This window comes from Eumetopias jubatus, unplaced genomic scaffold, assembly GCF_037043125.1.
Source record: "Eumetopias jubatus isolate StellerSeaLion01/CBP00866 unplaced genomic scaffold, mEumJub1_p1.0 scaffold_1, whole genome shotgun sequence".
Taxonomy (NCBI): Eukaryota; Metazoa; Chordata; class Mammalia; order Carnivora; family Otariidae; genus Eumetopias; species Eumetopias jubatus.
The window spans coordinates 69,290,800-69,313,621 of record NW_028274807.1 but is presented as its reverse complement, the minus strand read 5'-3'; the positions used below and the strand labels follow the sequence as shown (position 1 = coordinate 69,313,621).

Sequence of the window (22,822 nt, the reverse complement as noted above, 5' to 3'; positions counted from 1 at the left end):
CAGAAGATGATGACAAACAGGAAACTAACTGGGGGGCAAAAAAAAAGTGTCATGTGTAAATCCCAAAGTGAATAATAAAAAATAATAAAGATGCATGGATATATAGTCTATTGCAATAATCTGACAGTGTCATCCTGCCCACCTATCCATCCTTTGTTTACAGCCGGCTAATGTGTAATTTATTCTGGACTCTTTCCTCTTGCAGAGAAATGTCTTTGCACGTTATTAATTAAAAAACGTCTTTGCTGGGAATGAAGTTCTGACCCGTTCTACAACATGAATGAACCTTGAGGACATACTTAGTGAAATAAGCCAGGCGCAGAAGGACAAATATTGTGTGATTCCGCTTCTATGAAATATCTTGAAGAAGCAAATGCATAGAGACAGAAAGTAGATTAAAGGTTATCACGGGCTGGGGAAGGAGGGGAGCGGGGAGTTACTGCTTAATGGGTGTGGAGGTTCTGTTTGGGATGATGAAAAAGATAGCAGTCATGGTTGCACAACAAAGTGAAGGTAATGTCACTGAATTGTACATTTAAAAATGGCTAAAATGGCACATTTTATGTGATATGTCTTTCCATACCAAAAAAACCTTTACTGGAGCAGGAGATGTTGGGGCTCTGTCAGTGTTCCATGGCTTTGCCTTCCCTTTTGTTTTTAAAAGAACAACCTCTATTTTTAGGGATTTTCACACAAAGGCTCATGTGGGTGTGGGAAGTACTCCCAGCTGCCCTCCTGTTTTCAGAAGCCCACATGGAAGCCTAGCAAGTTATTTAAGGATTAGGATGTATGCCAGATTGGAAATGGAGATAATTTAATCTCTCTGTATGTTAATTCAGTTTTTTTTTTTTTTCCTGCAATCTGGGGCCCTGGAAATCTGACTTCGATCCCCAGGGAAAGCCAGTTCTGAGTCTTGCTGAAGGTGGTGAGGGCAAAAGAATTCCACTTTCTTCGAGTCGGAGGGCCACCTGGTGGGGTAGCCAGCCACACTTGGGGATCCAGAGCAGGCGCAGTCTCCTCTCCCGCCCCAGGCTTCTGCACCCGCCCCAGGGGCCACGGGGCCAGTGTGGGAGTTGCGGCTTTCTGGCTCCCCAGCCTTTCTCACTCTTGGCTGCAGGGCTGGACGACTATTCTTTAGACCTGCAGTGGGTAGGCTGGCCTCCTGTCCTACTTCTCAGGGCTGGGCACCTCAGCTGGTGGCATTGAATGGGCCGAGGGCTGCAGAGGCAGTGGCTGGTCAAGTCTGGGGGCCGGTGGAGCCCCCCCTTCCCCCCCACTCCCCCGGTAACCCGGCCGGGCGTCCAGATTCCCGTCCTCTCCTCCCGGGCCTGGCAGCTCTCTCGGGGAGCTCGGAGCCCTCCTGGGCGGCGCTAGGTGTGTGGACCCGACCCTGGGTGGGGTGGGAATCTCTGCAGCCCCTCCCTCTCCACCTGGCCCCGAGGGCCGCGCTGTGCAGACGTGGCTGGAGCGACCTAGCCCGGTGGGACCCGCCTCTCCGGCGGGACAGCTGGGACTCGCGCAGCGCACACCTGGTCAGCCACGTGGCGACGGGGCGGGGACAGGGCGGGCCCAGCACTAGGAGCTCCCAGGCCCTGGATCAGGTGAGGGTGGATGGGGCTGGTGGGTGGGGAGTGCACGAGTGGTCCTGCGGACGACTTCTCTCTCCCGGGGAGCACTGTCCTGTAGTCCGGGGACCAGGCGTCGCCACCTGCTCAGGTAATCCCCGCCTCTCCCCGGCCAACGTCACCTGGTGCGCGTGTGCACCTGCGCGTCTGTGCTCGGGGACTCGGACACGCGCGCGTCTCCCGCCCGGCCCAGAAGAGGGCTGGTGGGTTCTCCCCAGGGTCCGGAGGGCCGGGTGTGGGCTGCTCCATCTGGGGTTCGCCGAAGTGTGGGGGCTGACCGAGACGTGAGAGGGTCAGGGCTCTGGGTCCCGAACCTGGGGGTCCTTTTCCGCAGACCAAGAGCCGGAGCTGTGGGGGTCGTGCCATGCCCAGCGCGCTTCCCCCAGGGCCCGCTGGTCTGCGCGTGGGCGGCAGGTGGTGAGGCGCCGGGACCTTTCCGGGTCCCCCTCGCACGCTGCTCGTCTCCGCAACCCGCCAAATGCTTGCAGTCTCCCTGCTCCCCAGCCCACCACCCTTTTCCTCAGAATGCTCTTGGGGCGCTTTCCCTTCCTCCCTTCGCTGGCTGCTGTCATTGGTCATGTTCTTCTCACATGACAGACTCTGCCCCCATACCTCCCCTCACTCTCCCTTTCCTCCTCTTTCCAATATGTCAAGAGCCCTGTCTCTGTCCCATCCCTATGCTGGGGAAGGGGGCACACCAGTGGCGCACAAGGTCCCTGCCCCAAGGAAAGCTGGCTCTGATGCCAAGGGCAGACTGCTCCTCTGAGGAGAACCAAGCCTTGATAATGATGCTCAGTCCTCTTTTTCTTTACCTACCCTTTCTGGCCCTGCTCCAGAGGGGACCCCCAAGAGAACTTCCTAAACTCCCCTTCTCCCCCTCTGCTCCTGGTCCAATCGACATCACTCACCACCTGCAACCAGTTCTAGTGAGCCAGTGATGTCTGTGCTGTGGACAGAGGGGCTCACGAGCATGGGAGAGGAGTGTCCAACTGTGTCCTCAAGGACTGCGCAGCCTGGTGGCTGGCTCTGACCCCCATACTGAAGCCGCTCGGGGAGGGCAGTGCTGGGGGCAGCTGTGGCTGGAGGACAGCAAGGTTTGAGCACAGGGAGCTTCTGAAGGGTGTGCGGGATATAGTTGAGTACCAAAGAGGAAAGGGCTATTTCCACATGGGGTAGAACAAGGTCCCTTCCTCAGGCAGGGCTGTATCTGGTGTATACAGGAAGGATGCACCATAAGGACAGAGGGAAGAGGAGCCAGCCTGACCAAGGATGGTGTTTACCTTCCAGAGGGGTCTCCCCACCCAGACTGCCAGGACCCCATTTCCAGGAGAACGGCCCAGATGTCTCAAGTGCAGGAACTCTTCCATGAGGCCGCCCAGCAGGTAGGCTTGCGTGGTGTGGGGGTCTGAGAGGGAACGAGGGGTCACCAGACAGGAAGCTGAATGGAAACATTACAGTACCCTATTTTAAAAGTAATTATCTCAGAAGTTTATTTTGGTATTCTGACTTAAGAAAATATTATGGCCAACTGTTAACCAGCTGTGTGTGGAAAATTTTTGGTATTTTTTGTAGTGGATTTTGAATCCTGGGCATCCCTCCCTGCCCCATGGAGGTTTTCCATGAAAACCTCCTCGAGTGAGGACTCGCATAATATAAACTCCTTTTCCTATTGAATCAAACCAGTGTAAGAAGGTAAATTTATTTCTAAATAACTCATATATGCTGAAGCCAAGTGTGATGTAGGAGAGATGTTAGAGTTTGAAGCCGACGGCCAAGAAAGAATTCCTGAGACGTCTTTGGTGCAGAAAGGTGGTTTTATTAAAGTCGGGGGACAGGACCTGTGGGCAGAAAGAGCTGCACCAGGACCATGAGGAGTGGCCCGTTATATACTTTCAAGTTGGGACGGGGTTAGGGATAGTCTCTAAGGAATTTGGAAGCAAGGTTTCCAGGACCTTGAGGGGGCTAGCTATTATTGGGCAAGGAAAAGGTCATTTATTACCGTCTAATAAAACCTTAGTCATGAGACCCTTCAGATGTATATCCACCAGTAGGCCATATGCTTGGGGGCAGGGGAGGTGTTGATTGCCAACATGTATCTTGGGGGGTTTAGGAATAAAGGAAATTTCTAAAGGAATTTTTATATGTTAAAATAGACTTACAGGATTCTGCGGGGCGGGGGTGGGGTGGGGGGCAGCTAGAATCATCTTTTGCCCTTAGCAACGTATTAACATTGAGGCAGTTGAGTCCCTAGAGGAATGTCACTCTGCCTGTTTCAAGGACTTGTCAGTAGGCTGTAGGTAGTAACGAAATTTAATAATTTTTCTTCTGCCTTGGTTTTCCACATCAAAATGGATTTCTGGATTTCCTCATGGCTGCAGGTTCTTCTTTTTTCTTTCCTCCTTCCCCTGTTGACCATTAGATATAGTAAATATTCAACATAGCTATGGAGTTGAAGTGGCTCTCTGCAGAAATACAGTGAATCCCTTAAAAAGTAAAAAGCTGTGCTTTGGCATTTATCAGGAAACTACCTGCACCAGTCTTTGCTGTTGAAGGATCACTCAGCCTTGAAGTTTTCACTGTCCTTCGATTTCTCTCATACTTTGTAGAAAAGGGCAGGGAGGTTTCTGGCATAAAGGGAGGAACAAGCCTGCCGAGAGGGGAGAAAATCAACTCAAGGCCTCACACGTTTGCCAGAGAGCAGACTCCAGAACCTGGGTGTCCTGAGCCAAAGGGCAGAGGCTGGTGAGGCAGATGGGGTTCTAAGTTGGTGGGGGAATCCAAACTGGCTGGTCACCCGCTCTTCAAGTTTACAGGTACATGGGAAAAATGCAGCATGGTGGCTGGCAGGTGGGCGACTACCCAGCACAAGGTACTGCCCCTCTTCTCCCAGGCAGGCCCTGGGCTGTAGCCCCTGCACCCTCGTACTCAGCTCCTTATACCCAGCCCTGGAAGTTTCCATGCTGCTGAGAAGTGAGGGACTGGAGACTTGGCATATCTCCTCAAAGATGTTTCAGAATGCCTGCCCAGAGTTGTTTGTTCTTAGTGTGGCCGAGGACCTGTAGAGAGACCTTGGTTAATCAGGGTTCTTCCCTTTTAGTGAGCTTGCCCATCTTCTTACCATACTTGCCATGTGTTTTCTTTGGATATGTAAGACTGTACCTGAGTGTTTACACACTTGACATGTTATTTGTGGACCACTTCCGGAATAGTGGCTGCTGTGATAGGGCATGAAAAAGATACCCAGATGGAAAACATGAGGCTCTTGTCCCCAGGGAGTCCAAAAAAAGAGATGAGTTAGACATTCTTGGTTCCCTCTGTGAGAGGGATCTGTGGAGGCTCAGCTGCAACCCTCTCTCACCTGTTAAAAACTTTCAGTGGCTCCCTGTGTCTACCACCTAGAGTTCAACTCCTTAGCGTAGGCTCTGCGCAGGCTGATCCTGCAGGAGTTTCAAGCCTGCATGCTCTCTGTGCTCCACAGTCCAGACAGAGGCCACCACTGTCCGGGCGTTGTGCTTGTGTCTTTCCACCTCCCGTGGTCCTTGCTGATACTTCTCACTCAACTGATTGGTCACTGGAACCCTCCAAGTACCGAAGGCAGTGCCTGGCATTTAAGTGGATGATGACTCTTAGTTGACTAACCAAATCCACAAGCAATAGGTAGCCAAATGCAAGTTCAGTTACCATAAGAGAGGCTTGCTTTTAAAACTGTGGTGGATGCAAGGCCTCTGTATCACCTTTCTCTCCAAACACTGAGGGGCTGGACAGTGTTCAGTGTGAAGGCCTTTGGTGTTCACTACCTACACACATTTGAAATCTATCCCTTTCCTCTGTCGCCCTGCACTCTCTTGTCCAGGGCACCATTGCTGGATTGGGTGATTCATACCCTCCTAACTTCTTTTTTTTTTTAATTTAATTTTTTAAAAGATTTTATTTATTTATTTGAGAGAGAGAGAGAAAGCACGGGCAGGGGGAGGAGCAGGGGGAGGGGGAATGGGGGAAGGGGACAAGCAGACTCCCAGCTGAGCAGGGAGCCAGATGAGGGGCTCAATCCCAGGACCCTGAGGTCATGACCTCAAGTCAGACGCTTAACTGACTGAGCCACCCAGGTGCCCCCACCCTCCTGACTTCTTTCTCCACATAGCTACTTAAATGATCCTTTACTAAAGCGTGAATCTGTGCATTCGACTCCTTTGCTTAAAGCCTTTCCATGGCTTCTCACTGCCTTCAGAATTCAGCTCAAACTCCTTATCTTGGCCCCCAAGGCCTCCTGTGATCTGACTCAGCGCCCCCTGCTCGAGCTGCATGCTCTTCCCCGCCACACTTAACTGTGTGCCATGGAAACGAGCTGTTTCTCTCCTATCTCCCTGAAGGCTGTGAACTCCTTATCCATTGTCGTGTCCTCAATACCTGCCATTAGTGCTCAGCATCTAGAAGGTGCTCAGTTAGTGCTGGTTTTATTTAACGGAGCTCAGTGGGCTGCCATTTGCATTATGTGCTGAAGTATCGGTGGAAACAGAACATATACTTGGTGAACCTAGGAAACATGTCCCAGGCTGAGCGGAGTGCACTTACTACGTAATGAGCATTTAATGTTGCCTCACCTCACTTCATCTGCACAACTACATTCTGGAGGAAATAGGATGGTTTGGGTTGGACAGATGAAAAAAACAGAGCCAAGCCAGGTGTGCTTGTTGCCAAGGCCCCAGCTTTAATCCTTTCTGCTCTTTGCTTCCGGCCCCGGTGGTAAGAGCAGGGCCACCCAGATAGTAAATCAGAGGCCTGTGTGGAGAACAGATAGCAGGTTGGGTAACTAACATGTGTGAAGCTGACCTCTGGGAGTGGCTGGCCCTCCAGAAGTTTCCTACGAACCTTCTACCTTTAGCCTCAGGAGTCAGGAATTCTGCTAGGAGCTTTGGAGCTTGGAGTACACAGGAATAAGGCAGCCCCATGCCAAATCCTTCAGTTTAGATCTGCTCTTCTCTTGGTCACCGTGACCAGAAAGTAGCTCTCAAGAACTTTGGCTGGAGTAGGGATGCTTGTGAGTAAGGTGGAGAGGTGAATGGATGGGTTCTTGGTTCCGCTTTAATTGTCTCGAGACCAGAGGGAGTAGCTCTGTGTGTGTGTTGATCAGTACTAAGTGGGCCCAGCTGAGAAGAGGCTGTAGATCAGGTTAATAGTGTGGTGGTCAAGGGTACTGACTCTAACATTTTGTGACCTTGGACAAGTTATTTAACTTAGGTAAGCCTCTGTTTCCTCACCTTTAAGATGGCTGCAATAATAAAACATACCCTAGGGAGTTACAAAGATTAAAGGAGATAATTCGTGCTCACCCTCTCTCTCTCTAAATAAATAAAAATAAAATCTTAAAGAGATAATTCATGTAAATATTCAGTGTAGTGCTTGGTTCATAGTAAGAAGCCAGTAAATGTTGGCTAATAATAAAACTAAGGTAAGGAGTACGTATTTGTTCCATATTGTAGTAAAATAAGTAATCAGAAGGTTCAGTGGGGGAATGGATGCAGGACCTAAGTCAGACAAAGTCAGCCAAGACCTAAGTCCCAAATCCAGGGTGACCTAAGTCAGCCAAGACCTAAGTCCCAAATCCAGGATTATTCTAGTGGCTGAAGCCAGAATGTGGGACCTTGTCCAGGACAACCTGCTGGGTGGGTGTCCACTGAGGAGGACGGGACACTTTCTAGACCTAGATGGGTGCAGAGTGGCTTGAGAATGTGTGTGTGCACGCGCATGCGCGTGCCCCTGTGTGTGTGTGTGTGTGTGTGTGTGTGTGTGTGTGTGTGTGTGTTTGAGAACCTGATGAGACTCTGGCAGGAACAAGTCTTGTTTTGGGACCCTCTGTCCTCGGGCATTTCACTAACGTGAGGTGTGGTTTGGCAGTGGACTTGAACCTGAGAGGCTGGGTTTCAAAATCTGACTTTGCCACTGAATGTGCTGGGTCCTTGGGCAAGTTATTCAGGGATCCCTGTCTGCTTCCACAACTGTGAGATGGGGAGGGAGCACCTGATTTTCAGGCTTTTATGCCATATGGGGAAGGATCTGGCCCGGAGCCTGTCACATGGCGGAGCCGTAAATACTGTGTGTGTTTAGTGGCTGGATGAGGCAGATTTCACACTGAAGCCCCGTAGAGCATACTGTTTGTGAAGCATGGGCCTGGGAAGCTAAGGTGCTGCTGGAGCCAGAGGGAGGGCGACGGAAGGCTAACAGCCTTACATCTCATGCTTGTCTCCGCCAGTCCTTGGACAGAGAGGACTGTGGTGGCGATATGGTGTGTTGGGAAGATTAAGTGGGCAGGAGAAAGCATGTAGCCTGCAGGGAGAGATGGCAAGTCGACATGCTGGGTGAGGTCTGATGTCCAGCAAGACCAAGTGCTTTTAGCATTGAGAATAGTGAGGAAATTCAGCTCAGCCTACCAGGTATTTACTGAGTGCATATGATTGTTGGGATCTCCAATAATATCTATTGCTGGAGATCTTAAAACTGAAATATCGGGGCGCCTGGGTGGCTCAGTCAACTGACTGAGCATCTGCCTTCGGCTCAGGTCATGATCCCAGGGTCCTGGGATCGAGCCCCATGTCAGGCTCCCTACTCAGCGGGGAGCCTGCTTCTCCCTCTCCCTCTGCAACTCCCTCTGCTTGTACACTCTCTCTCTGTCAAATAAATAAATAAAATCTTTAAAAATAAAAAAAAATAAAACCTAAAACAAACAAACAAACAAACCTGAAATCTCATAATTACTCTGGAATAAAGAATGTCTCTAACTAATCTGAGGGTTCTTGTCTTCCTTCTCCCAGGGTTGGATGGTCTCCAGAGAAACCTAAAGGGAACCTGGGTTATGCAATGGGATGTAAACAAGTCACCCAAAGCTGCAGATTAGCTAGTATGAGTGACATTTATTCTTTCTTCCCCATCCAGCCTTCTTCCAGAAACTTAGCTCCTGCAGGAGTAAGTCCATGAGGACCCCTTTCTAGGAAATCTGGGTGCTAATGTCTGGCTGGCCTGAGCTAATCACGTGGAAAAGAGCCCGAAGCAGACCCAGGAAGTTGGTGCTCCAATAGAGCCGTGGCAGCTGGCCTGAGTGTGGGAGGAGGTGCTCCCAGGCTGGTTTCGGGGGGGTGTGGTGCCACGGCTGACCTGAATGGGCCCCAGCATTGCCTGACTCCCTTGCCCCCCCTTTCCCTTCTCTGTCCTCTCATCCTTTGCTCTCTTTCTCAGTTCAGTGGCTTCCCTAGATTAGCTTAGGATGGTAGGAGTAAAGAAGAGAGTCTGGTCAAGTGTGGGACACTGGTGAGCAGGGAGGTAGCACCAGCATGGGAGGCAGAAGGGCCCGGAGGAACCTGTGGCCCAGCCGCCTTGTTCAGCAGGTCTAGAAACAAGGCCAGAGGTGTTGAATGGCCTGTCCGAGGACACGTGTGAAGAGGGGCAGAAATAGGCTGGATCCACAAGTGCTGATGGTAGTACAGCTCTGGACTGAGCTTAATGTGTCCTGTCTTCTAGGTTATAATATTATTTTGAGCCCTGGCATCAGGCTTCATTGCCAAAGCTTTGCCCTTGTTTTCTGCACCCCCATTAGCCAGTGTACAGTTAAGTACTGACTTTGCCATGCATTTTTGCCAGGCCTGGTTTGGAATCTTTAAAAGCCAATATGCAAAATGAGCCTTAGTGGCCACATGGGAGGTTATAGGGTATTGCTTTATTAGTATGTAGAGAAATGAATATAGCTGAGGAGAAAGGAAAAGGGAACTTCAGACAAAACCACCCTGGGGCGCCTGTGGAGCTCCGTCGGTTAAGCGTCTGCCTTGGGCTCAGGTCATGATTCCAGGGTCCTGGGATGGAGCCCCATGTCGTCAGGCTCCCTGCTTAGTGGGAAGTCTCCTTGTCCCTCTCCCCCGTCTGCCCCGACCCCCCACTTGTGTGCTCTCTTCCTCAAATAATTAATAAATAAAATCTTTTTTTTTTAAGAAAGAGTGGTTTATTTTTCTAATGAAATTACCAAGCTGCTGAATCTTAAGGCCTCAACAAATGTTGCATCTTATTATTTTCATTGAACAATAAGACCTCCTATTTTGATTATTCTCGGTAAATAGCAATTTTGTTTCTCCAGTTGTTTCCATTTGCCAAAGTTATGACAGACAGTTTAATATGGGGGCTACTGCTTTCAGGGGATTCTATCAGATGAATCCTCATTTCCATCACAACAGCTGCTGGCAATCTTTCATCAAAAGTCTATCCATTAGGACTTTTCTATCGTGGTTGGCCAAGAAGTCCTGCTTTGGCTGCCAGGGCTTCATTCTGCTGAATATGATATTCCTGAAATCTCATGGATATTCTTTGTGTCATTTTTAAATATTTCTGTAAGCAACGTTTGGAACAGGTGGTCTCTTCAGGTTTTACTTCTCTTGTTGTAAAGTCTTTAACGCAATCCAAAAAGCAGGTTTCTATAAGTTTATTGTAGGTTCCAAGAAATTCCTTAAACTGTTTTATCTGATCAGATTCTGGTATTTGTGCAGCCATATTCTATTGGTATGTTTATTAGTCACCTTTTCTGATGCATGAGTTTCCTTTTGTTCCGGAAAATTAGTTGTCCAACCTTTGCTTGAATGTTTCCAATGACTGATTTCTTACTTGAGCACAGGCTCTCGCATCCAACACCAGTGCGAGGCTGGGGGGCTGCGCTGCCAGTCAAGTCTAGGGGTGGAGGGTCTGGGTCCAATAATAGATAAAATCTTAAAAAAAAAAAAAAGACAAAACCACCCTGTTAGCACCTCCTTTTACAGATAAGGAAACTGAGGTCCGGAATGGTTGGATGGAAGAGAAGGGCTCACATCAGAGGTCCCTGGACCATGACCGTCCTTGCCCTCCCAGTTTTTCTAGAGTATGAAGCTTGTCCGATTTTAGAGATTGTCTTTCGTTAAAAGATACACATTACAAATACAAAATTAGGTATAATCTTTGGAAGGGACTCCATGCAAGTGAAGGGTCTTGAAGCTTCAGTTCGTAGCTTCACTGCCAAGCCACCAATGGTACCTGGACAGAACCAACTTTTGGAGATGGCAGAAGAAAAGAGGCTTATGGTCCTGGAATCTGGGAGAGAAGAAGGGACAGAGCTGAGTCTAAGGTTTTCATGTGGACACTGTCACCCTTCCTGCTCTCTCCTCTTTGTTGTTCTCCCTTTCCATTTTATAGCCCTGTTTGCAACTCCCAAAATGACAATTGAGCCAAAAATGCTGCCCATTTGTAAAAAGGGGAATGGAGACATTCTATGAATGAAGGTGCCCTAGAAACTGGAATGGAAGTGATTCTTCACTGAAATGAATTAAGTGGGATCCTGTCTCATTTGTATCCATCGGATCTTCATTTATGGAGAGGATTGCATGATGACACGAAGAGGTCAATGACACTGAAGAAAGTTGCTATCATTTCCCAGAAAAAGGGGGGTGGGGATCCCATGCCACACATGACCACAGGGAAAGCATCAAGTTATGGTCAGGAGGGAGAAGCAGGAGCAAGAGGGAAAGCCTGATCCACAGCTTTATGGGGCTTTCCGTGGGAAAAACAGGGCAAGGGAGTTTAGGATTGGCTCATTGGAATAGTTCTGGTGGGCTTTGGGCTATAGCTCTGTTCTCTAGTTGCCTAGTGCCTGGCCCTGGGACAGTTTAGACAAGGGAAACATTAGCTTGGTGTGTGAGGGTTAGATAGAAAGGGGTGATTTGGGGGACAGATTCAGAATTAGTTGGTTTACATATGAAAAGTATGCTCCTGGCCAGCCCTCTGCTATCTCTAAGAATTGTTAACCCTGGGGTGGGGGGGTGTCAGTCTTTCTTCAGCACACAAGATTTTTTAAGATGTTAAAATAGCGTAAGATATAGAAAAGAAAAATGATTAATACATTCTGCCTAGCTGTGAATGGATTGACTAGAAGACTTTAAAACTTCTTACTGCCTTAGGGTGCTTTTTATCCATGGCCAGACACAAAAAATACAGTCCTTGCCATCTTTTAATAAATAGATCGGGGCTTGCAAGGAGAATCCGCTGAAGCACTATTCTTGTAATTTGAGGAAGGTGCCACTAGGTGGTGCTTACACCCTGCTCTGGCCTGATTGAACGTCTTGACTTCCTATGGGGTGGGTATTTTTCCATTCATTTTAACCTTTCTCTGACCAAAATGTATCTCACCGGGGTAACAATTTAAACACTAGATAGTTCTATATTCACAGAACAATATTAAATAATTGTAGTAAGATTTAAAGAAATACATATACCCAAGCATAATTCATTATCTTTTTGCTCTTCAATCATTATCAAGTATAAGTGAATCTGATTCTTAAATTTTTTTTTCTTTGTGAGTTTCAATACCTAATCAAAGGACTATGGTGATTGTAGTGATGGTGGTGTGCTTTAGAATAGTTTGGCAAAAGTCTTCAATAGGAAAAGCCATGTGTTTCCACTTCTCAGGAGAAAGGTCCTATTTACATTTCCTTTGTTTTTATTTTGTTGTGTGAATGTTTTCTTCTTCAAAGACATAAAGAAAGATAAAAGATAGTGGTGTAAAAAGCCCTGGTCTGTGTAAAAAAAATCTGCTGTGTTCTTTTCCTAAACAGTCCCTGGGGGCAGTTGTAGGACTCAGGTGCTTTCTGATGAACTGGAAGGTGGTGGTGGCCTACCAGCCCTCACTAGTTACATCTGGTGCAGATGAGAAATTTGCTCTAACATGAATTCCAGTGTTTATAGAATTTAACTTAAAGCAGAAAGCCACAACTCAGTAACTTTCCCTGTTTATTTTAAGCAGTTATCAGTCAAGAGCAATACAAAGCAAAACCAAATTTTAATTTCTCTAAAAGATACACAGATTTTAAGAACAGACATTAATTTTACGAAAGGCTTCACTCTCTTTAAGTATCCCGTCCATCCAACACATTTAAACTGTGATCAAAACCACGGGCTTCTCCTGGCACTGCAAAAAATGAAGTTGAGTTAAAAACAGGATTCCTAACTCTAGGTCAGCACAAAAACCCATTCTATTTTCATTTATTTATTTTTTAAAAGATTTTATTTATTCATTTTAGACACAGAGATACAGAGAGAGAGAGCATGAACATGCGAGAAGCAGAGGGAGAGGGAGAAGCAGGCTCCCTGCCGAGCCAGGAGCACAATGTGGGGCTTATCCCAGGACCCTGGGATCATGACCTGAGCCGAAGGCAGGCGTTTAGCCATCTGAGCCACCCAGGCGCCCCAGCCCATTCTACTTTAAAAATATTTCTAATAATTGTTAATTGTTTCTTTACATAAAAAATAAGTTAGTATTTTTATCACAGAGGTACTCCATGCAGTAAAAAACAATTCAAACAATTGAGAATGGTATAAAATTTAAAGCCTTCACCCACACTTTCCATAGATACTCACTGCTTATGATTTCTGGTTTTCATTTCCTTTAAGTCATATATTTGTACCTCAATTTCTTGACCAAGTTATCCATGTATTAGTCATTTACTTATTGCTTCCTGAGCTGAAAAAAAGAAGACATTGGCACATTTACTCTTCTAACCATTTCCCTCATTTCGTTTCTCATTTTTTGTTGGTTGGATTATTATTTTTACTTTGTTGAGGTTTATAAAATTTATATCTTTTTCTGTAATTATAATGAACATTTCCACATTTGTAATGGTTATAAAAATTTAAAACCTAGAAATAGCATTTATAACAGTGAGGTGTGTGTGTTTAACTGAATCACCAAGTGATGTTTTTGGACTCGTGGAGACGAAAACATCATATTAAGTTATTAAAGCTTTGCTGCTTGAGCAACAGGGTCTTCATTTCTTTCATGGTTCCTTTCTTTCTTCTGGCTCTTGTGTGGCTACAGCTGTTTCTTTCTTTCTTTTTCTTTTAAGATTTTATTTATTTGAGAGAGAGAGAGAGGAGAGAGTGCATGAGGGGGGATGCAGAAGGAGAGGGAGAAGCAGGCTCCCCGCTGAACAGGGAGCTTCAAGGAACTAATGCAGGGCTCATCCCAAGACCCTAAGATCATGACCTGAGCCGAAGGCAGCCGCTTAACCAACTGAACCCCCCAGGTGCCTCAACTATAGCTGTTTCTTATGTCGCATGTCCCCCTGTTTTGTGATTCTCATCTTTTGGGTGACAGTAATATTTTTCACTTATGGACCGGTGGTAGTAAATTACTCTTGCCTTGTCTGACTGTAGAACTGTGGGAGGCCAAATTTTTGTCATGTATTCAAAAACAGTACTTCACAACAGATTGAATGCAAAAGTAGATAGGTGGATCCAGCTGTCTCCTATCAGACCACACATTAGCATGATCTGCAAAATGTATCACAAGGCCTCTTTTTATTAAATGTTTTTGTTTTGGACAGTAGTTATTTTTCCTGAGAACAGGGCATTTATTTGAACAGATAATGAGGTTATTACTGTGATATTTGAGTGATTAATATTTAAAAGTAGCTCCCTTTAAATTTCTGATATGGCAAATATTGATAGATATAACACACACAAACAAAAGCTCTTTGGGGTCCTCAATGATGTGAGAAACAAAGGCAAAAGAAAAAATTAAATTTCCTTGCTGCCTACAGCCTATTGACAAGTCCTTGAAACAGACAGAGTGACCTTCCTCTAGGAACTCAACTGCCTCGATGTTAATACTTTGCTGAGAGCAGAAGGCAGTCTTAGCTTAACATTATCCTGACCTCCGGGATCCTGTAAGTCTACTTTAACATATAACAATTCCTTTGGAAACTAACTTTATCTCTAGCCCCTCAAGATACATGTTAGCAGTCATCCTCCAAGCACACCATGGCCCACTAATACACATCTGAAGGGTTTCATGACTAAGGTTTTACTAGAAAGTGATAAATGACTTTTCCTTTTTTCTTTTTAAGATTTTATTTATTTGAGGGCGCCTGGGTGGCTCAGTTGGTTAAGCAACTGCCTTCGGCTCAGGTCATGGTCCTGGAGTCCCGGGATCGAGTCCCACATCGGGCTCCCTGCTCGGCGGGGAGTCTGCTTCTCCCTCTGACCCTCCCCCCTCTCATGTGCTTTCTCTCTCATTCTCTCTCTCTCTCAAATAAATAAATAAAATCTTTAAAAAAAAAATAAAAAAAGATTTTATTTATTTGAGAGAGAGAGAGAGCACAAGCAAGGAGAGGGGGAGAGGGACAGGGAGAAGTAGACTCCCCACTGAGCAGGGCGCCTGATGCCTGGCCCGATCCCAGGACCCTGGGATCATGACCTGAGCTGAAGGCAGATGCTTAACCCAATAAATGACTTTTCCTAACAATAGCTAACCCCCTCAAGGTCCTGGGAACCTTACTTCTAAATTCCTTAGAGACTTAACACTACCCCTAACCCCCTCCCACCTTGAAAGTATATAATTGCCTCACACCCCAGTGCAGCTCTTTCTGCCCATGGGCTCTGTCCCTGTGCTCTCATAAAACCATTTTTTGCACTGAAGACATCTCAAGAATTCTTCCTTGACATTCACTCCAAACCCCAGCATTTCCATATCACTCAATAATTTTTAAGAATGTAAAGGGGCCTTGAGACCAGGAAGTTTGAGAACAGGTGCTCTAGGGATTAAGTGCACATTTCAAACTTTTCACAGTTTATTTAGCGTTAATACTGTACCACGTCCATGTACGATGTAGAAACTGAGCAACCCCAGAGGCCCATTTACCATCCCGCTCTTTGGTGCTCTAAGTGCCCTATATGTTACTTCCACACACATGAAAAAGCCTTCAAGATAACATTTTGCCCAGTGGATGCCCTGCCCATGTCCACACCCTGGGTTAGCTAGCTGGCTCTGAACTTGGACATTCTCAGGTTCCTTAGAAGACCACTCTTCAATACGGACATTAGTACGATGTCGGACCTAGAGTTCAGAATCATGACTTTAAAGATACGAGCTGGGTTTGAAAAAAGCGTGGAAGTTTTTAGAGAAACCCTTTCTGGAGAAATAAAAGAACTAAAATCTAAACAAGTCGAAATCAAAAAGGCTATTGATGAGGTGCAATCAAAAATGGGGGCACTAACTGCTAGGATAAATGAGGCAGAAGAGAGAATCAGCGATATAGAAGACCAAATGATGGAAAATAAAGAGTCTGAGAAAAAGAGAGAGAAACAACTACAGGATCACGAGGGCAGAATTCGAGAGATAAGTGATACGATAAGATGAAACAACATTAGAATAATTGGGATCCCAGAAGAAGAAGAGAGAGAGAGGGGGGCAGAAGGTATATTGGAGCAAATAATAGCAGAGAACTTCCTTAATGTGAGGAAGGAAACAGGCATCAAAATCCAGGAGGCACAGAGAACCCCTCTCAAAATCAATAATAATATGTCAACACCCCGACATCTAATAGTAAAACTTACAAGTCTCAGAGACAAAGAGAAAATCCTGAAAGCAGCTCGGGAGAAGAGATATGTAACCTACAATGGTAGAAACATTAGATTGGCAACAGACCTATCCACAGAGACCTGGCAGGCCAGAAAGGACTGGCAAGATATCTTCAGAGCACTAAACGAGAAAAATATGCAGCCAAGAATACTATATCCAGCTAGGCTGTCATTGAAAATAGAAGGAGAGATAAAAAGCTTCCAGAACAAACAAAAACTAAAGGAATTTGCAAACACGAAACCAGCCTTCCAAGAAATATTGAAAGGGGTCCTCTAAGCAAAGAGAGAGCCTAAAAGCAGCAAAGATCAGAAAGGAACACAGACAACATACAGTAACAGTCACCTTACAGGCAATACAATGGCACAAAATTCATACCTTTCAATAGTTACCCTGAATGTAAATGGGCTAAATGCCCCAATCAAAAGACACAGGCTATCAGATTGGATTAAAAAACAAGACCCATCAATATGCTGTCTGCAAGAGACTCATTTTAGACCCAAAGACACCCCCAGATTGAAAGTGAGGGGGTGGAAAACCATTTACCATGCTAATGGACACCAAAAGAAAGCTGGGGTGGCAATCCTTATATCAGACAAACTAGATTTTAAACCAAAGACTGTAATAAGAGATGAGGAAGGACACTATATCCTACTTAAAGGGTCTATCCAACAAGAAGATCTAACAATTGTAAATATCTATGCCCCGAACATGGGAGCAGCCAATTATATAAGGCAATTAATAACAAAAGCAAAGAAACACATTGACAAAAATACAATAATAGTGGGGGACTTTAACACCCCCCTGACTGAAATGGACAGATCATCTAAGCAAAAGATCAACAAGGAAATAAAGACTTTAAATGACACACTGGACCAAATGGACTTCACAGACATATTCAGAACATTCCATCCCAAAGCAACGGAATACACATTCTTCTCTAGTGCCCATGGAACATTCTCCAGAATTGATCACATCCTAGGTCACAAATCAGGTCTCAGCCGGTACCAAAAGATTGGGATCATTCCCTGCGTATTTTCAGACCACAATGCTTTGAAACTAGAACTCAATCACAAGAGGAAAGTCAGAAAGAACTCAAATACATGGAGGCTAAAGAGCATCCTACTAAAGAATGCATGGGTCAACCAGGAAATTAAAGAAGAATTTAAAAAATTCATGGAAACCAATGAAAATGAAAACACAACTGTTCAAAATCTTTGGGATACAGCAAAGGCAGTCCTGAGAGGAAAGTATATAGCAATACAAGCCTTTCTCAAGAAACAAGAAAGGTCTCAAATACACAACCTAAACCTACACCTAAAGGAGCTGGAGAAAGAACAGCAAATAAAGCCTAATCCCAGCAGGAGAAGAGAAATAATAAAGATCAGAGCAGAAATCAATGAACTAGAAACCAAAAGAACAGTAGAACAGATCAACGAAACTAGGAGCTGGTTCTTTGAAAGAATTAACAAGATTGATAAACCCCTGGCCAGACTGATCAAAAAGAAAAGAGAAATGGGCGCCTGGGTGGCTCAGATGGTTAAGCATCTGCCTTCGGCTCAGGTCATGATCCCAGGGTCCTGGGATCGAGTCCCGCATCGGGCTCCCTGCTCCTTGGGAGCCTGCTTCTCCCTCTGCCTCTCTCTCTCTCTCTGTCTCTCATGAATAAATTAAAAAAAAAATCTTAAAAAAAAAAAGAAAAGAGAAATGACCCAAATCAACAAAATCATGAATGAAAGAGGAGAGATCACAACCAACACCAAAGAAATACAAACAATTATAAGAACATATTATGAGCAACTCTATGCCAGCAAATTAGATAACCTGGAAGAAATGGGTGCATTCCTAGAGATGTATCAACTACCAAAATTGAACCAGGAAGAAATAGAAAACCTGAACAGACCTATAACCATTAAGGAAATTGAAGCAGTCATCAAAAATCTCCCAAGAAACAAAAGCCCAGGGCCAGATGGCTTCCCAGGGGAATTCTATCAGACATTTAAAGAAGAATTAATACCTATTCTCCTGAAACTGTTCCAAAAAATAGAAATGGAAGGAAAACTTCCAAACTCATTTTATGAGGCCAGCATTACCTTGATCCCCAAACCAGACAAAGACCCCATCAAAAAGGAGAATTACAGACCAATATCCTTGATGAACATGGATACAAAAATTCTCACCAAAATACTAGCCAATAGGATCCAACAGTACATTAAAAGGATTATTCACCACGACCAAGTGGGATTTATCCCTGGGCTGCAAGGCTGGTTCAACATCCGCAAATCAATCAACGTGATACAATACATTAACAAAAGAAAGAGCAAGAATCATATGATCCTCTCAATAGATGCAGAAAAAGCATTTGACAAAGTACAGCATCCTTTCTTGATCAAAACTCTTCAGAGTATAGGGATAGAGGGTACATACCTCCATATCATAAAAGCCATCTATGAAAAACCTACAGCGAATATCATTCTCAATAGGGAAAGGCTGAGAGCTTTTCCCCTAAGGTCAGGAACGCGGCAGGGATGTCCACTCTCACCACTGCTATTCAACATAGTATTAGAAGTCCTAGCCACAGCAATCAGACAACAAAAAGAAATCAAAGGCATCCAAATCGGCAAAGAGGAAGTCAAACTCTCACTCTTTGCAGATGATATGATACTGTATGTGGAAAACCCAAAAGACTCCACCCCAAAACTGCTAGAACTCATACAGGAGTTCAGTCAAGTGGCAGGATATAAAATCAATGCACAGAAATCAGTGGCATTCCTATACATCACCAACAAGACAGAAGAAAGAGAAATTAAGGAGTCGATCCCATTTACAATTGCACCCAAAACCATAAGATACCTAGGAATAAATTTAACCAAAGAGGCAAAGGATCTGTACTCAGAAAACTATAAAATACTCATGAAAGAAATTGAAGAAGACACAAAGAAATGGAAAAACGTTCCATGCTCATGGATTGGGAGAACCAACATTGTGAAGATGTCAATGCTACCTAGAGCAATCTACACATTCAATGCAATCCCCATCAAAATACCATCCACTTTTTTCAAAGAAATGGAACAAATAATCCTAAAATTTGTATGGAACCAGAAGAGACCCCGAATAGCCAGAGGAATATTGAAAAAGAAAAGCAAATCTGGCGGCATCACAATTCCGGACTTCCAGCTCTATTACAAAGCTGTCATCATCAAGACAGTATGGTACTGGCACAAAAACAGACACATAGATCAATGGAACAGAATCGAGAGCCCAGAAATGGACCCTCAACTCTATGGTCAACTTATCTTTGACAAAGCAGGAAAGAATGTCCAATGGAAAAAAGACAGTCTCTTCAACAAATGGTGCTGGGAAAACTGGACAGCCACATGCAGAAGAATGAAACTGGACCATTTCCTTACACCACACACAAAAATAGACTCCAAATGGTTGAAAGACCTAAATGTGAGACAGGAGTCCATCAAAATCCTAAAGGAGAACACAGGTAGCAACCTCTTCGACCTCAGCCGCAGCAACTTCTTCCTAGAAACATCGCCAAAGGCATGGGAAGCCAGGGCAAAAATGAACTATTGGGATTTCATCAAGATAAAAAGCTTTTGCACAGGAAAAGAAACAGTCTACAAAACCAAAAGACAACCGACAGAATGGGAGAAAATATTTGCAAATGACATATCAGATAAAGGGCTAGTATCCAAAATCTATAAAGAACTTATCAAACTCAACACCCAAAGAACAAATAATCCAGTCAAGAAATGGGCAGAAGACATGAACAGACATTTTTCCAAAGAAGACATCCAAATGGCCAACAGGCACATGAAAAAGTGCTCAACATCGCTCGGCATCAGGGAAATCCAAATCAAAACCTCAATGAGATACCACCTCACACCCGTCAGAATGGCTAAAATTAACAAGTCAGGGAACGACAGATGTTGGCGGGGATGTGGAGAAAGGGGAACCCTCCTACGCTGTTGGTGGGAATGCAAGCTGGTGCAGCCACTCTGGAAAACAGTATGGAGGTTCCTCAAACAGTTGAAATTAGAGCTACCATTTGATCCAGCAATTGCACTACTGGGTATTTACCCCAAAAGATACAAATGTAGGGACCCGAAGGGGTACGTGCACCCCAATGTTTATAGCAGCAATGTCCACAATAGCCAAACTGTGGAAAGAGCCAAGATGTCCATCGACAGATGAATGGATAAAGAAGAAGTGGTATATATACACAATGGAATATTATGCAGCCATCAAAAGGAATGAGATCTTGCCATTTGCAACGACGTGGATGGAACTGGAGGGTGTTATGCTTAGTGAAATAAGTCAATCAGAGAAAGACATGTATCATATGACCTCACTGATATGAGGAATTCTTAATCTCAGGAAACAAACTGAGTGTTACTGGTGGTTGGGGGTGGGAGGGATGGGGTGGCTGGGTGATAGACTTTGGGGAGGATGTGTGCTACGGTGAGCGCTGTGAATTGTGCAAGACTGTTGAATCACAGATCTGTACCTCTGAAACAAATAATGCAACATATTTTAAGAAAAAAGAAAAAGAAGAAGATAGCAGGAGAGGAAGAATGAAGGGGAGTAAGTCAGAGGGGGAGACGAAGCATGAGAGATGAAGGACTCTGAAAAACAAACAGGGTTCTAGAGGGGAGGGGGGTGGGGGGATGGGTTAGCCTGGTGATGGGTATTAAAGAGGGCACATTCTGCGTGGAGCACTGGTGTTATGCACAAACAATGAATCATGGAACACTACATCAAAAACTAATGATGTAATATATGGTGATTAACATAACAATAAAAAAATAAAAAATAAAAAAAAAGAAGACCACTCTTCTCTCGGCCGCCCTGCTTCTCCCTCCTTTGCTTTGTCTTCCCCGCTCCAAGCCCATCTGTAGGAATTTCCTCAAATGTTTGATCTGCTGGTGGTACTTGTTCTTTTTTCCCTTCTAGTTATAAGTATAGTTTTATACTTAAAAAAAAACCCCACATGTTTTCTGTCATTTTATGGTAATTTAGAAGGCACAGAAGTGCTTTTTCTGCCATCTTAAAAGAGGTACCTAATGTTACTTTCTAAAGCACATTTCATTCATTCATTCAGCTAGCTCACATTTAGTAAAAGTTTTGTGTTGGGCACGAGAGTATACAAGCTATTTTTTTAAATAAGTGTCTGGGCTCCTTGCGTAAAATATAGCTTTTGTTGAACTTATTATTTATTTTTAAACTTTTGACATGTTGGTAAAATTTCACAATCATAGAAAGTTGCAATAGTACAAAGAATGCCCATATATTCTCTCTTTCTTTAAGGTTTTATTTATTTATTTGAGAGCGAGAGAATGAGAGCGAGTGCACAAGTGGGGGGGAGGGGCAGAAGCAGACCCCCCCACTGAGCGTGGGGCCCCTATGCAGGGCGGGGCTCCATCCCAGGACCCTGAGATCATGACCTGAGCCAAAGTCAGATGCTTACCTGACTGAGCCACCCAGGTGCCCCAAGAATGCCCATATATTCTTGACTCAGATTGACCATTTGTTAACATTTTGTCCTTTGGCTTCAACATTAGTATGCTCTCTCCATATGTTTCTATTCCATTTGTGTATATATTTGTCTATATATTCTAATATATATTATATTCTGTATTTTTCCCCTAAGCCATCTGAAGGTGATTTGTACACATCATGTACCCCTATCCATGAATTCTTCAGTGTGTGTGTCCTAAGAATGAGAATTGTCCTTTACCTAACCATAGTATATTTATCGAGATCAGGAAATGTGACATTGGTGCATCCTATTATCTAGTCCTCGGTTCCACATTCCAGTTTTGCCAGTCATCCCCCTCACATCCTATAGCATTTCTCCCCAGGGCCCGGGGTCCAGTCCAGGATGACACATTGCACCTAATTGTCCTGTCTCTACTCTTCTTTAATCTGCAACTGTTACTTAGCCTTTCCTGGTCTTTCATGACATATTTTGAAGAACACAAGACAGTTATTTTGTAGAACATCCCTCAGTTTGGGACCCCTCACGATTAGATTTAGCTTTTGTATTTTTGGCAGGAAGACCCTAGAAGTGATAGTTGTGTTCTTCTCTAGAAGGTACAGGATTTCCGTTCATCCCATTATTGGTGATGCTAACTTTGGTTACTTATTTAAGGTGGTGTCTGTTACGTTAATCCACTCTAAAGTTACTGATTTTTCTCTTTGTAATTAATAAACAGTTCACTGGGGATACTTTGAGACTAGGGAAGTATCCTGTTCCTCATCGGTCTTTCACCCACTGGCATTAGTATCCGTGGTTGACGATTCTTGACAGAATCAGTTATGACCCTGATGGTTGCAAAATGGTGATTCTTCTGACACCATCACTCCTTCTACAGATGCTAGTTGGTGTTCTGTAAAGAAGGACTTTCCCTTCTTCCTCATATTTTAATTTATTCATTTATTTACGTCTGTATGGACTCAGATTCTTATTTTATTATGTAAATATTCTATTGCTATTACTATTTTGATGCTCCAGTCAGCCCAGAGTTGGCCAGTGGGGGCTCCTTTCAAACTGGCTCCTATGTCCTTTTGTCATATCCTCACCATTTTTTTTTTTTAGCACTTTCTTGCTTTCTGGCACAAAATATTCCAGGCTCATTTTGTACTTTCTCTTCCCCAGCCCTGAATCAGCCATTTCTCCAAAGGAAGGGTCTTGATTTCTTAAAATGAGGAATGGTATTTAAAGACCAAGATCTAGGTGTGTTGATGGCTATGGGGGTGTCACTGCTTATAG

At 44.7% G+C, this 22,822-nt stretch overlaps 1 protein-coding gene and 1 pseudogene across 1 annotated transcript in view; one reads left to right on the top strand and one right to left on the bottom strand.

The window, feature by feature from the left end:
• The first annotated feature begins 2,950 nt into the window (after window positions 1-2,950).
• SLC12A8 (solute carrier family 12 member 8) overlaps window positions 2,951-22,822 on the top strand; it is a 148,532-nt gene continuing 128,660 nt past the window's right edge. The window contains exon 1 of the mRNA XM_088028966.1: window positions 2,951-3,007. Coding sequence (XP_087885092.1) covers window positions 2,966-3,007 — 42 coding nt within the window. The 5' untranslated portion in view covers window positions 2,951-2,965. The remainder of the gene's footprint in view (window positions 3,008-22,822) is intronic.
• LOC114199422 (mitochondrial import inner membrane translocase subunit Tim9 pseudogene) lies at window positions 9,885-10,254 on the bottom strand (annotated as a pseudogene).